At 39.8% G+C, this 14504-nt stretch overlaps 1 protein-coding gene across 2 annotated transcripts in view; it reads left to right on the forward strand.

Moving 5' to 3' along the window:
- sestd1 (SEC14 and spectrin domains 1) overlaps positions 1-14504 on the forward strand; it is a 136782-nt gene that overhangs the window by 102862 nt on the left and 19416 nt on the right. For both annotated transcript variants that reach the window (XM_048599507.1, XM_048599508.1), the window contains 3 exons: positions 1936-2130; positions 3813-3927; positions 8795-8954. In XM_048599507.1, coding sequence (XP_048455464.1) covers positions 1936-2130; positions 3813-3927; positions 8795-8954 — 470 coding nt within the window. The remainder of the gene's footprint in view (positions 1-1935; positions 2131-3812; positions 3928-8794; positions 8955-14504) is intronic.

Consider the following 14504-nt stretch of genomic DNA (forward strand, 5'->3'; position numbering starts at 1 on the left):
TGATTTCTTTCCACCACTACTAATTGGCTCCATCCAAACAGATTCCACACCTTATCTCCTGAACCAATGTAATCTCTGACTATTGCACCAACGTTTTCATTAAACAACAGTGCTGCCGTTCTACCGAGTTTCCTATTCTTCTTGAATGACGTACCTCAATACCCAGGATTCAATCTGTGTCATTGTGCAGTGGCTGTCAGGTCATATTTATGTATCTCAGTGTGCACTGTCAATTTGTTTACTTTGAAGAATGCTATCCACATTCAAGTACAGTCTTTAGTTGTGTATTTTTGTTATATCTTGTCATGACTGTTGGTGTTTTCTTAGATTTATGCCCTCAGACCCTTCCATTTTCTGACCTTCATTTCCCATTTTAATTTCCCTATTTTGCTGTCCTGCCTTGATTTGCTACATCAACCCAAACTTGATCCCTCACCATTATCCAGTTTAAAGCTAGTTCGACTTTCCTAGTCATAGTCTGCTAGAATGGTCCCAGCACAGTTCAGGTACAGGTTTTCCCCAGGGACACAGCCCTACTTTTCCACTGATGCCAGTACTCTATGAACTGGAATCCATTTCTTCCACTCCAATCTTCATTTCACTACTCATGAGATCTATGCCAATCGGCACATGGCTCAGCTAACAATCCAATATTATGATACACTGCAAAGTGTATTGAAAAGGTAAATTGCACTTGAGAGGCAAGGAGTGGTAGTCTGGAATATTGTTGCACTTACTTAAGGACATGACAGTCTTTTAATTTTTTTACTCTGCCAAAGCACTCCCATCTCTACTAATCAACTGATCAATTAGTCCTTAAGAGGTTAATTAGCAACTCACTTAAAGGGCCTGTGTGGACTTTCACTCAGCCTGCAGAGTCGGAGGTGCACCTTGATGTGCCCCAATCTGGGCATGATCGGGTGAGGGAGCAGAGGGTGGCTTCTGACAGCCATTCTCTGGCCTTGCCTCTGAACACATCTTGCCAAAACACAGACCCTGTAATTTTCTTCCAACCTTGAAAAGTAACTGAATTTGCCCACTGTTATAGGATTTCTGGGTTGCTATCCAGCCAGCACCCTCGGCCTCTGAAGTAGCACTGCTGCTTGCAGTGGCTAGTGGCCCATAGTTTGCTGGCAACTTCAGGCGACATGGATCTCATTCTTGTTCCAGGAAGTTATGTGTCTGTGAAATCCCCACTAGATGATTATGTAAGTACCTGTTCGCCTGACGGATCATCATGGGCGTTTCTTACTGGTGATAGGATGTTCCATGCACACTGATATCTGCATGCAAACTTTAACTCAAAAATAGAAAATGCTGGCTATTGTTTGTAATAACTCATATAAGGCACTTCATAAAAGAACCAGAGGTGATTTGAGGAGCAATTTTGAGCTGCACAAATGGTTAAATTTGAAATATACTGCCTGATATGGTGGTGGCAGTGGTTACAGATTCAAGAGTAGATCTAAAAAAGAAAATTTGATAAATTGGATCTGAAAGGAGAAAGGAAACAGGGAAATGGTAAAAAAGAATGAGATCGGGGCTATCTGGATTGTTTTTCGAAAGAGGTAGTACAGACTGAATGGGCTATGTGCCTCCTGAGCTGCATTATTTTATGATTCTATCTTTTTTTTTCAAGCTGTCTGCAAAACATGTAACAATTAAGGAGAATTGACAGAACAGTTAGTTCTTTTATGAGTCATTAGTTTGAAGTATGTGATACTGTAGGCCACCTGAATTTGTTTTGTAAGATTTCCGGGTAGCTTTTCTGTGATATCAAACTTCAGATTTGTGCAACTTTTCTATCTTCGGAGTATGCATAGGCAATATCTGTAGTATGTTAAAGAAAATAATAGCAATTCAAAATAAAGATTTTTCTGATTTTTTTAGGATCTGTTTCTCTTAGTTTACTTTTACTTTTCAACTTATTTGCAGGAATGGTTTGCAGTATATGTGGAACTTAATCAGCAGATTGCAGCACTGTTGAATGCAGGGGACGAGGAGGATTTGCTTGAACTAAAAGCCCTGCAACAGCAGCTTAGTGATGTTTGCTATCGCCAGGCCAGTCAACTGGAGTTCAGACAGAATGTGCTGCAGACAGCTCTTGAATTCCATGGTATTGCTCAGGATGTAAGTGACTTGTTAATACATTACACATTTCAGGAACTGATAGCAATGAAGTAACTGTTTTCTGATCTCTTGATTTATCATGGCAAGAAATGTGATTAATTCTAATAAATATGGTGTTGTCTACCAGGCACAACAGGACAAAAATCAGCAGATTAACTGAATGTAATGGACATGACACACTACCAAATAGTAACATCAAGGACACGGTTGAACAGTTGTACTTCTAGCTGAAGTGTACATGTCTAAGTTTGAACAAAGAAAAATATAAGCTTTAAAAGAAATGCATAAATTTCCCTTTCTCTAGAATGGTGGTACTCATGATATGAGCAATCATACTACATTCTCTCTTGCCTGGGTAATTCTCCTTTGTATAGCCCTCACCTCCACTTCTTTAAGTCCAAGAGATGTAAACTTGAAAGGAATTGATGGATAACTGAATTAACCAATCAGTGGCAATGCGGCTAAACCATATGAACCTTTTTAGTGGCCTGCTGTCATCTTTTTCCAGGACCATCCTGGAATGCAAAGATAAGCCTACTTCTTCTTTTATATACAGTAAGCTGTCATCTTAAGCTGCTCTTCCTAGTTTCCTCCATCTTCACTCCAAAAATAAGTGCTAAGAGCTCATAGACTATTTGTCACTAAAATTGAGACAAACTGCTCAGCTGCCTCTGTCACGTCCCTCCTTCCCATTAGCTGATCAACCCTAAACCACCTCTGAAGTTTCACCCTGCCCTAGCCCTCAACTTGCATTGTTCCTTAGTTTCCTCAGCCCTTATTCTGACAAAAAAAAAAGCTAACCACTTAACATCTTTCCTGGTCACCCCATCTGTGAGATATCTGTGCTCATCTGATTTTGCTCTCTTTTGCATCTTTAATTTTAATTGCTCTAATATTGCTGGTTGTGCCTTCAGTTGCCAAGGTCACAGCTCTGGATTTTTTGTCTGTCCACCTTGCTGTTTCTCTTGCCTTCTTAATGCATGCCTTAAAGCCTACCTCTTCATCTAAGCCTTTGGTCATCTGATTTAATATGGCTTAGTATCGTATTTTGTCTAAAATGCTTCTGTGAAATGCTTTGGGGCATTTTATTACCTTAACAGTTCGATGTAAATGAGTTATTTGGAAAAGACTAGTCAGGTGATGAAACCACTTCAACACTATTTGAAATGCTAGTGCTTGTATTTTACATACTTGTGATAAAAATTCTGTTTTATTCTAATTCAAAAGATTTCATGTTAGAGAATCCAACAATATTTGCAGGATCATAAATAGAACTCCAAGTATTTCCAACACCATTACATTTAACTTCAAAAGGAATTCAAGCAACAGTGAAAGAGTATTTGTTCACTCATGTAACTGTTTAAATAACAGAGTTACATGGGCATGGAATTCACAGTGTTTGTGATTGTTGCCACATCAGACTCATCATTTGCTACTGCAAAATTGTAAGGTTTGGTACACCTGAAATGTCCATGTAGCAGTATCGTTACTATTTTAACATTTAATCTGTGAAGATAATCCATAGAATTTCTTAAATTTTTACAATCCATTTTATTTCAATAATTCCTTTTCTCAAGTATTAAACCGTTTCTTTCCTTCAAATAAATGGATATTGTGTGCAATTAATATCATGCATTTGTGCAGATTTGAAAAATTGAATCTTGTGAATGTATCTTTCACAGTTGTCCCAGCAGCTGGATGGATTACTTGGGATGCTTTGTGCTGACGTGGCACCAGCTGATGGAACTGCTATTCAACAAACGTTAAAACTTCTAGAAGAGAAGCTAAAGAGTGTTGGTAAGTGGGAGAAATATGTATCGTTGTATATGTAAATAAATAATGATATCCTGAATTTCCAGCAGATCAATATTGATCACTGCAGCATTAAATTCTAAGAAGAGTCTGCCGAACCCTTTTTAGTTTTGTGTTTACAACAATCAATATAATAAAGGTATGAGATGAGGAAAAAAAAAGATTGTTATGAGCTGTAACTGGAATTTCAGGTAGAAAATGTTATCCAAACCTGAAGATGTTTTTATAACCTTTAAGCATGTTCCATTACTGAAAATGTATATGAGACATAGTTTGATTTTTGAAAATCACATTTTCACTTGAACGTAAATAGTAGGAAGATAGGAGGAAGGTAAGAAATGGTGAGAAGGTGGATATCAAGTTATGAAATGTTTGAAATTGAGATTAAGCAAATTCTTAACTGAAGTGATGTATCACATGTCTAACACCAGGCTACATTTAAATTTATGTTTGTAAATTATACTGCTTATCTCAACATTCCATCTGCATAAACATAAAACAGTAGTGCAGTGAAAATCTTTCTATGAAACAGTTCTTAAACTACTTTTTGGTAGAAAATTAGGTACAAAATATTTACTTCAGTTTATTCCTTCCATTTGCAATGGTTGTTTAATCTTTACTTGTGGTTAATGCTGAGTTGGTGATGTTTACTAATTGAAAAGATTATGAACGCATGAAGAAGTTGTCATACAAAATTAGCACTTAAATTTCATCTTTTCTCACTTAATCACTGTTACATTGGTATTTAAATTAAAATTGTGGGTTTTTATTCAAATTATGAAGGAAACTTACATGATTTTTGATTATGTTACAGTTTTAACAAATATGTGAGGAATATCCATCACAATAAGTTGAACAAAGGGTTTTAAATAATATTTTGCACTTTAGATGTATCAATATTGTATGACTCAGAATAATTTATAAGGTGAACCTATCTCAATGTTACATTCAGTGGGGAATTTTTGCTATGCATTCGTTTTTTTTAAAGTTTCCATTCAAGAGTGAACTAACCAAAATTCTCATTACATTTTATATTGGAATCCAAAGATTTGAATGAAGTTGCAAGTGTCTGGGAGCATTAGGGAAATGAGATTTAGAATCCAGGTGACATGAGGAAGGATAACAGGAGTTTCAGGAAAATATCACATAACTTACTTCTCTCTGACTTTTACCCATTTACAGCTGTGAGTTATTTCAGTTCCCCATTCCCTACTGTGAACATATGTGGAAGGAAAGCATGGATAATGAAACAAAGATGGAAACCTCTGAAGGGGTGAAGAAAAGCTTTGCTCGTTGTGTATTGAATAAAGGAATTAGAGAGATCAGGAAGTTTAGGAAAGGGCCTTAGTTGGTTGAAAGCATGGCTGCCAAGGGTAGGTGAAAGAGAGAGGTGGATGCATAATAGACCAGAGCAGCTACAATATTCAAAAAAGGTGGCTTAGAAAATGGACAGGCCATGGAAGGATATAAACATGAAGTTGATGCTTTTATTTTAAGATGTTGAAGCTTAGGTGGCACTATAGGATAGTGAGGACAACGGAAGTATGTGAGGCGATCTAGGTACTAGATAGGATATGGACAATAGAATTTGGATGTGCTGCAGAATGGAAACTAGTCAGCTGAGTACTGGTTTAGTTGAGTTTGATATTATCACAGGGTAAATGAGAGTTTCAGCAGCAACAGATGGTTGAGATGTGGCGGCGAAGTCCCTGTTATGTAGGCAAGAATGGGAGTCTTTGTGAATGAGAGGTTAAGTGATCAGGAATAAAAACAGAAAATGCTGGAGAAACTCAGCAGGTCTGGCAGCATCTGTGGAGAGAAAGCAGAGTTAATGTTTCGGCTGCACTGATCCTTCTTCAGAACTGATAGCTAGGAAGATATGCTGAAGACAAGGGGAGGGGTAGGAGTGAGTGGTTAGTTGGAGATGGATCCCAGAGAGAAAGTGAGAGAGAGACAGTTATGCAGACAAAGAGATTATAGAATCCTGACAGTGTGGAAATAGGCCATTTGGCCCAACAAGTCCACACCAACTCTCTGAGGAGCATCCCACCCAGACTTTTCCCCTACCCAGTCCCTGAAACCCCCATGGTTAATCCACCTAACCTACACATCCCTGGACACCTATGGGCAATTTAGCATGGCCAATCCACCTAACCTGCACATTTTTTGGACAGTGGGAGAAACCCATGCAGATATGTGGAGAATGTGCAAACTCCACATAGACACTTGCCCAAGGGTAGAATTGAACTGGATCCCTGGCGCACTGAGGCAGCAGAGCTAAAGACTGAGTCACAATGCTACCCATGCCGGAGATGGATAATAGTAAGACTGGGAGAAGGTAAAGCTGATAATGGGGACCAAAAGTAGGTGAAAATATACTGGCTGTGCTGAAAGTAGTGGGACTGAGTAAAGGACATAGAAACCCCTGAACACTTTCCTGTAAAGTTTTTGAACTTGATATTGAGTTTTTTTAATTCATTCACGGGATGAGGACGTTGCTGGCTAGGCAGCAATTATTACCCATCCCCAATTGCCCAGTGGGCAGTTAAGAGTCAACCACATTGTTACAGGTCTGGAGTCATATGTAGTCCAGACCAGGTAAGGGTGGCAGTTTCCTTCTCTAAAGGAATTAGTGAACGAGATAGATTTTTCTGACAATTGACAATGGATTCACAGTCATCATTAGATTCTTAATTTCAGATATTTATTGAATTGAAGTGCCACCATCTGCCGTGGCGGGATTCAAACCTGGGTTCCCAGAACATTATCTGGGTCTCTGGATTAACAATCCAGCAATAATACCACTAGGCCATCACTTTCCCGAGTCCCGTAGGTTGCACAGTCCCGAAGCGGAAAATGAAATGCTGTTCTTCCAGCTTACTCTGAGCCTTGCTGGAGCATTGTAGCAGGCCTGAGATGGAAATATTGGCATGGATACACAGTGGTCTGTTGGAAAGAAGAAAACTGCAAGCTCAGGGTCATTGTTGCAGACATAATATGGGTATTCGGCAAAGTGGTCTCTCAGTCTGCATTCCAACTCCTCATTGTAGAGGAGACCACATTGTGAGCAGCGAATACATTAGACTGAGTGAAGTGCAGGTAAATCGCTGCTTCACCTGGAAGGTGTTTCTGGTGCCTTGGATAGTGACGAAGATTGAAGTAAACAGGCAGATGTTAGACCTCCTGCAATTGCAAAGATGCAGTGGGGTTGTGGGGGAGTGTTGGAAATGTAGGAGTAATGAGCCAAGGTGTCCAGGAAGGAGTAGTCTCTGCAGAAGGCTGACAAGGGAAGGGAAGAGAGGGAATGGGAAGATGTGTCTAGTGGAGGCAACCTGCTGGAGGTGATGGAAATAGCAGTTTATAATCTTTTGGGTGTGGATGCAGATGCTGATGGGGTGGAAAGTGAGGACTGGAGGGACCCTATCAGTATATTGGGAGGGAAGAGAAGGGGTAAAGGTATGGGGAATGGGGTTGACATGCCTGAGGGTCCTGTCAATCACAGTGGTGGGGGAATCCTTGCTTTCTCTCCAAGGAAAAAGATGGACATAGAATCCTTACAGTGTGGAAACAGGCCGTTCGGCCCAAGAAGTCCACACTGACCCTTGGAGCACCCCATCCAGACCCATCCCCCTATAACCCTCACACCCCTGAACACTACGGGCAATTTAGCATGGCCAATTCACCTAGCCTGCACATCTTTGGACTGTGGGAGGAAACTGGAGCACCCAGAGGAAACCCACGCAGACACGGGGAGAATGTGCAAACTCCGCACAGACAGTCACCCGAGGCTGGAATCGAACCCGGGTCCCTGGCACTGTGAGGCTGCAGTGCTAACCACTGAGCCACCGTGCCGCCCAAACATATCTGAAGTTCCCCTGCGGAAGGTAGCTCTGTCAGAACAGATGCAACGGAGATGGAAAACTGGGAGAATGGAATGGAGTCTTTTCAGGAAGCAGAGTGTGTGAGGATGTATAATCAAGGTAACTGTGGGAGTTGGTGGCATTATAGTGGATATTGGTGGCCAGCCTATCCCTAAAAAATGAAAACAGATGTCAAGGAAGGAAAGGGAGGAGTTAGAGGTGGACCAGGTGAAAGTGAGACCAGGATGGAAATTGGAAGCAAAATTGATACATTTTTCCATTTCCGGGTGAGAGAGGGATGTAGCATCAAAGATATCATCGATGTGCAGAGAAAGAGTTGTGGGTGAGGACCAGAGTAGGATTGGAACAAGGAATGTTCCATGAACCCCACAAAGAGACAGGCATAGCTGGGGTCCATGCAGCACCCAAGGCCACACGTTTGATCTGAAGAAAGTGAGAGGAGTTGAAGGAGAAGTTGTTTAAATGAGGATCAGGAGTTTCGTTTAGGGTCACTTAAGATGCCCGTACTGAGATCAGACTGATCATGAAACAAGGTGGAACAGGGTCTATGATACAGAGATTGTGCCAGGGCTAGATATGTGGGTTCTTGTTTTAATAATGTTTAGCTGGAAAAATTGCAGACGACTGACTGTCCACTTTTGTGAATTGCAATAATAAACATTAAATTCCATTTACCATTCCAATTTCTGCATAATCCTTGGGAATCATTTTAACTTTTGGGAATGGATTAAAATGGCCAATATCAGATTAGTTGCCCATTATACGTCCAACCCAAAGTTCTCCATGGAAGTAAATGAAATGGAAAATCCAGCAAGATGTCTTAATGGGCTGCTGATCTTATGGTGCCCATTTATTCTGAAATTAGAGTTCTGCCATTGAGTCAGAGCTTTTTGCTTTTGACCTGTGAATTGATTCTTTTCATTCTGCAATAATAGCAACAAAATTGAACTTAAACTACTTTTGTTTTGTAGATACTGCTTTACAGAATTTACAGGAAAAAGGTCAAGGTCTTTTAGACCAGATGACATCCCAGGCTCCGTGGACATTTGGAAAGGATGTTTCCATTGAAAATAAAGACAATATAGAACATATTCAAGGACTAATGGAAGATATGCAACTTCGGAAACAAAGGTAAAAAATAAAACTTGTGGCAATGATAACTTGTGAAGTTGCAGTGAACTAGGAATGTCAGTATGATCCAAACAGTTTAAAATGAAAACCAACTGTATATGTGATGTTAAGATAACAAGTCAGAAATATAATCATTATCCTTTTGAATTGTTAATATTTTGTGTTGAAGATCACATGAGAAATACCTTTTCATGAAAGTTTAAAAGAATTGGATTTGTCATGTCTCAGCAACATAAAAGGTGCTTCACGTACAAAGTAACGTATTTATAAGAGTCCTGTTAATTTAGAAACAGCTTTCATTGCTTTTCATAGCTGTTTACATTCAAAATGAACATAAAGCGTACATCCCAGTTAATGATACTGCATGAATCAGATCCTAGAGTGAAAGTATCCCGAGCTTCATAGACTAAAAGTTTTATTGTTGCAATTTGTTTACTGTAGTGGTCAGTTTCTGAACATATGCACAAGAGGCTGCTAATGTACTTTTAAGAAAAGAGTATCAAAGTTTATTCCGCAAAAGCAAAAAAAACTACCCTGCATTATGCAAGAACCATTTGAAACGGTCTTAACACAAATGGCAGAAATAAAGATTCAACCCTTTTAGCCTCAAAACATCCTTAAAGATACTCTAACCTCAGTAATGCATTACCCCTGTTTGCAGTTTGAAGTTTCTTATTCAATGGCCAGAGCTGCACTTGGTCAGTTTCTAGCATACTTGTGTATTCACTCGATGCTATTTTTTTTCACTTAACAACCCTTCAGAAGACCCTTAAGCAAACTGCGAACACAACTCAACTTGCGTATTCACCACCCTTGTAGGAGGTCTTTCTGACAATGTTAAACCTTGTGTTTTTAGAGATTTCCTCTTACTAACTTCTAAGCCATTCAGAACTTCCTTCCTTCTGCCCTGATTGTTTTGGAGACTGTGCTGCTGATGTTAAAAGGCTTTTCCTCTCTGAATGGCCACCTTTTTCTGCACACTCACGAACCTTCTAGATAGGAACAATTTTCAGATAGTGAGAACTATCTCTGTTTTCCTTTGTCACAGGCACTTAGGGGTTGGCCATTTTTTTCCATCTTTTGTCCCTCTTTTCTAAAGCAAAAGCTACTCATCTCAAGAGTTTTTAAAGTCTCATTTAAATCCATGTAAATAAACTTCAAATAATCCATCACCACATTCAGATCTCAAGATCTAAACTGAAACTCAAAATATGTTTTCTCCCTTTTCGACATAATATAGAAGTACAAATCAAACTGGAAGGTATAAGTGATTCTATCAGCTTTAGAACCCAAGATTCCAAATTATGCAATTTTATCATGAACCTTCAAAGAAAGATATTTTGGAGGTGACCACATGTTGGACAAAAAGAGATCAGTTTTGTGAAAGATGTTTATGACTACATGATATCGGAACAGAATTAGGACATTTGGCCCATTTAAGTCTGCTCTGCCATTCGATTATGGCTGTTATATTTCTCAACCTCATTCTCCCATCTTCTTTCCACAAAAAATCCCCTTAGTAATCAAGAATCTATCTCTGTTAAATACACTCAATACACTTTGTCACAGAAGGCTGTGGAGGCAATGAGTTCCACAGATTCACCACCCTCTGGCTGAAGAAACTCTCCTTATCTTAGTTCTAAGAGTTATTCCTTCACTCTGAGGCTATGCATTCGAATCCTGATCTCTCCTATTGGTAGAAACAACTTCGTCAGATCCACTCCAACCAGGCCTCTCAGTATTCTGTAAACTTCAGTCAGATCCCCCTGCATCCTTCTAGACTCTACTGAGTACAGATCCAGAGTCCTCAATCAGTCCTAATATAACAAGCCCTTCATCTCCAGGATCATTCTGGTGAACCAACTCTGGACAGCCTCCAAGGTCTTTCTTAGATACAGGGCCCAAAACTGCTCACAATATTCCAAATGCAGTCTGACCAGAGCCTAAACAGCAGTACCAGAGCAGGTCTCTAGTAGTCTGCTGAGGTTGGGGGGGTGGTGCAGGTGGTGAGCCCAGTTGGCAGTCAGCGTCGAGATGGCTGGTGAGCCTGGATGGCGGTCAGCGTGTGGATCTCCCAGCACGGGAGAGAGATCAAGCCCTCATGGGGAAAGCCCAGCATGGAGTTACTGCAAGTTCCATGGCTAAAGGAGGACTGTAATTTTCAACTTAACTTTATTTACTATTTTATACTGAGGAGAACCGTAATGTTGTACTTTTAACTTATTTCTTTATTTTTCTACTTGTACCTAAGATTTTGTACCTAGGTACCTTGTACCTAAGATAGCGCTGAGATTGGTGACTTTGGACATTTTTCATTGTACTCCAGTATCCCTGCAGTTGTGTACACGTGACAATAACATCTAATTCCTAACTCCTAAACAAAAAAAAAGCAAAGAACTGCAGATGCTGGAATCAGAAACAAAATCAGAAATTGCTGGCAAAACTCAGCAGGTGGAGACAAAGCAGAGTTAACGTATCAGTTCTTCAACAATTTGATCTTGTTGCTGACCAGAGCCTTATACAGTCTTGGTAGTACAATCCTGCTCGTGTATTCTAGCCCTCTTGAAATGAATGCTAACATTGCATTTGTATTCCTAACTGCCAACTGAACTAAAATGTTAACCTTAAGAGGACCATGAATGAGATCTCCTAAGTCCCTTTGTGTTTCAGATTTCCAAAGCCTGTCTCCATTTGGAAAATAGTTGACACCTCTATTCTTCCTACGTCCATGCATAATCTCACACTTTCTCACATTGTATTTCATGTCACTTCTTTGCATACTGTCCTAGCCTGTTCATGTCCTTCTGCAGGCTCCCCACGTCCCCAACACTACCTGTTCCTCCACCTATCTTTGTGTCATCTGCAAACTTAACAACAGTGCTTTCAATTCCTTCATTCAGATTTTTGATGTATAACGTGAATGGTTGTGGTCCCAACATTGACCCCTGCGGAACACCACTAGTTGTCGGCTGCCATCCTGGAAAAGACCCCTTTATCCCTACTCTCTGCCACTCCCAGTCAACCAATCCTCTTCTCATAATTCATCTATCTTATTCTGAATGCTTTGTGTATTAAGATTCAAAGCCTTTAAGTTTGTTTTATAACTTTTAAGTTTGTTCTATAATCAAGTTTCCCTGCACTTTGGTTCCTTTGTACAATATGACATTTGCACAGTGTGAACCTTCCTTTTATTCTCTAGGAACAATCAATCCCATCACTAACCAGCAATCCTACCTTCTCTTTTACCCCTGATTTTATGACTTTCCAGGCAACTGAAACCATCCTTCCACTATTTAATTTAAATCCCCATCTACAGCCTTATTTTAGTGATTTTCTAGCACTCTGATCTGAGCATAATTCAGTTGGGGCCCATCCTGAATCAGATGGAGCCTGTAAAGTAGGTAATGAGACAGTGTTTTAAGGAGAGATTTCTACATATTGGAACTTGGGCAGCTGAAGGTACTGACACCAATTGGTGAAATGAATGGAGTGGGTGTTGCATAAATGAACAGAGATCTGGGTGATTTGTAGTGATGGAGGGAAATAAAAGTGGTGGGGAGGTGTACAGCCTTAAGGACTTAGAGTAAAGGATGTCTGTTTTAAATTTCATCCCTTTTGACTAAAAGTGTTCAATGAGTAACTGATAGAAGTCTACTGGTTCTTCACAGAAATTATCTTTTTTTCATGAAAATCATCATCCTACACATTCCTGAAGATACCACACCAGAGCTAACTTTCACACAAGCATGGTTTTTTCCATTGTGGTGAAAAGCCTGTTTTATCCTTCTTACTCGTTAACATGGAGATAATCTAACTTAGGCCAGAGAGCAAATCTATGCTATTAGCTTGAAGCAAAACTATTATTAAATTGGAAAGGGTGCAGAAAAGAATTACAAGGATGTTACTGGGACTGGAGGGTGGAGAGGCTGAATAGACTGGGACTTTTTTCTCTGGAGCATAGGAGGTTGAGGAGTGACCTTAGAGGTCTGTAAAATCATGAGCTGCACAGATAAGGTGAATTGCAAAGGTCTTTTCCCTGGAGTAGGGGAGTTCAAAACTAGAGGGAATAGTTTTAAGATGAGAGGGGGAAGATTTAAAAGGGACCTTGGAGGCAACTAATGAACTGCCAAACGAAGTGGTAGATGCAGGTACAATTTTAACATTTAAAAGACATTTGGACAGACACCTGATTTGGAAAGGTTTAGAGGGAAATGGGCCAGATGCAGGCAAAAGGGACTAGTTTAGTTTGGGGTAAACTAGTTTGCATGGACTAACTAGATGAAAGGATCTGTTTTCATGTTCTATGACTCTATAATATTTTTCCAATCAAAATACTGATTTCCTGTTAGGCCGTGTCACCTAAGTGAACATTGTAGTTGAATAGAATTTTGTAGTCCTTTTCCATATTTATCATTGCTGTCCAGGATGATGCTGGAGTAGTGGGCAGTCTTGGCAGAGGTCATTAAAGTTTGATGGCACTTAATTGGTTCAGGCAGATCTGGTCACAGATGGTTAATTATATGTGTACCAGATGCACTTGCAACTATGTCATTACAATCGTCCTGAAAGGAAAAAGGCATTTTGTCTTTGGCTCATTGGTACTTCTTGGGATTTGTCCCAATACAAATGGAATTGAACATTTATACTGTATGAGAAGAGGGTGCGAATTGGATGGCAAGTATACTGACTATTAGAGATGTTGTCGTGGAGAATGCACCAGATAAAAAAAATGGCTGAATGTTAAATGTCAAGATCTCTTTACATTCTAAACCAGAAAGGTTGACTGTTCATCGTTAAGTCTTCACCTGAGAAATGAACCAGAGAATGATTGTCAGTTTTTTTAAAATTAAAACAGGTGCAGTGTGTGTACATGTTCATTCCATTTACAAAGAGCAAAGCTCTGCATATTAATACATGTAGCTTTCACATAGACAAGTGTGCCACACCATAAGTAATGATCCTAAGGTAGTTGACACCAAAGTTCTTAACACACACAGGATTATTCAGCAAATGATTGTTTTTATTTTATTTATATTTTAGTTATTGATATCAGGAATTATTTATTTGAAACATTAGCACACTCATACAGTATGAACATTGACATGAATTTCCCAATGACCAGATGGTCATCATTCCAATGTAGATAGGATCCTGTGGAATGCATATCAGAGCATTCTAAAAGAATCAGCTGGGAAACTGAAGATTCCACTGACCAATTATCCAATGCCTGGAGCCCACAGAAAATATTAATTTAAACTGGATAATTCAGGCTGTTCCAATGAAATCAAGCACGTGGTAACTGAGGAAAAGATCAGTTAGACAATGTATTTAATAGTCGAAAACCTGAGTAACTTTACAACTGAACCCAAAGTTACCTCACACATACCCAATTACATCTTCCTTAGATCAGCACCCACCCCAGACTTTGGCCTGGCACCCAATCCTTCACCCTGCCCCCAAAGCACCCCCCCCCCCCCCATTTTTTTTTGCTCTGGATCTGATGACTCCATCTCCCACTGTCAGACTGATTCCTACACACCCCCCCCCACC

The sequence above is a fragment of the Rhincodon typus genome, chromosome 7 (genome assembly GCF_021869965.1).
Source record: "Rhincodon typus isolate 14 chromosome 7, sRhiTyp1.1, whole genome shotgun sequence".
In the NCBI taxonomy this organism is placed as follows: domain Eukaryota; kingdom Metazoa; phylum Chordata; class Chondrichthyes; order Orectolobiformes; family Rhincodontidae; genus Rhincodon; species Rhincodon typus.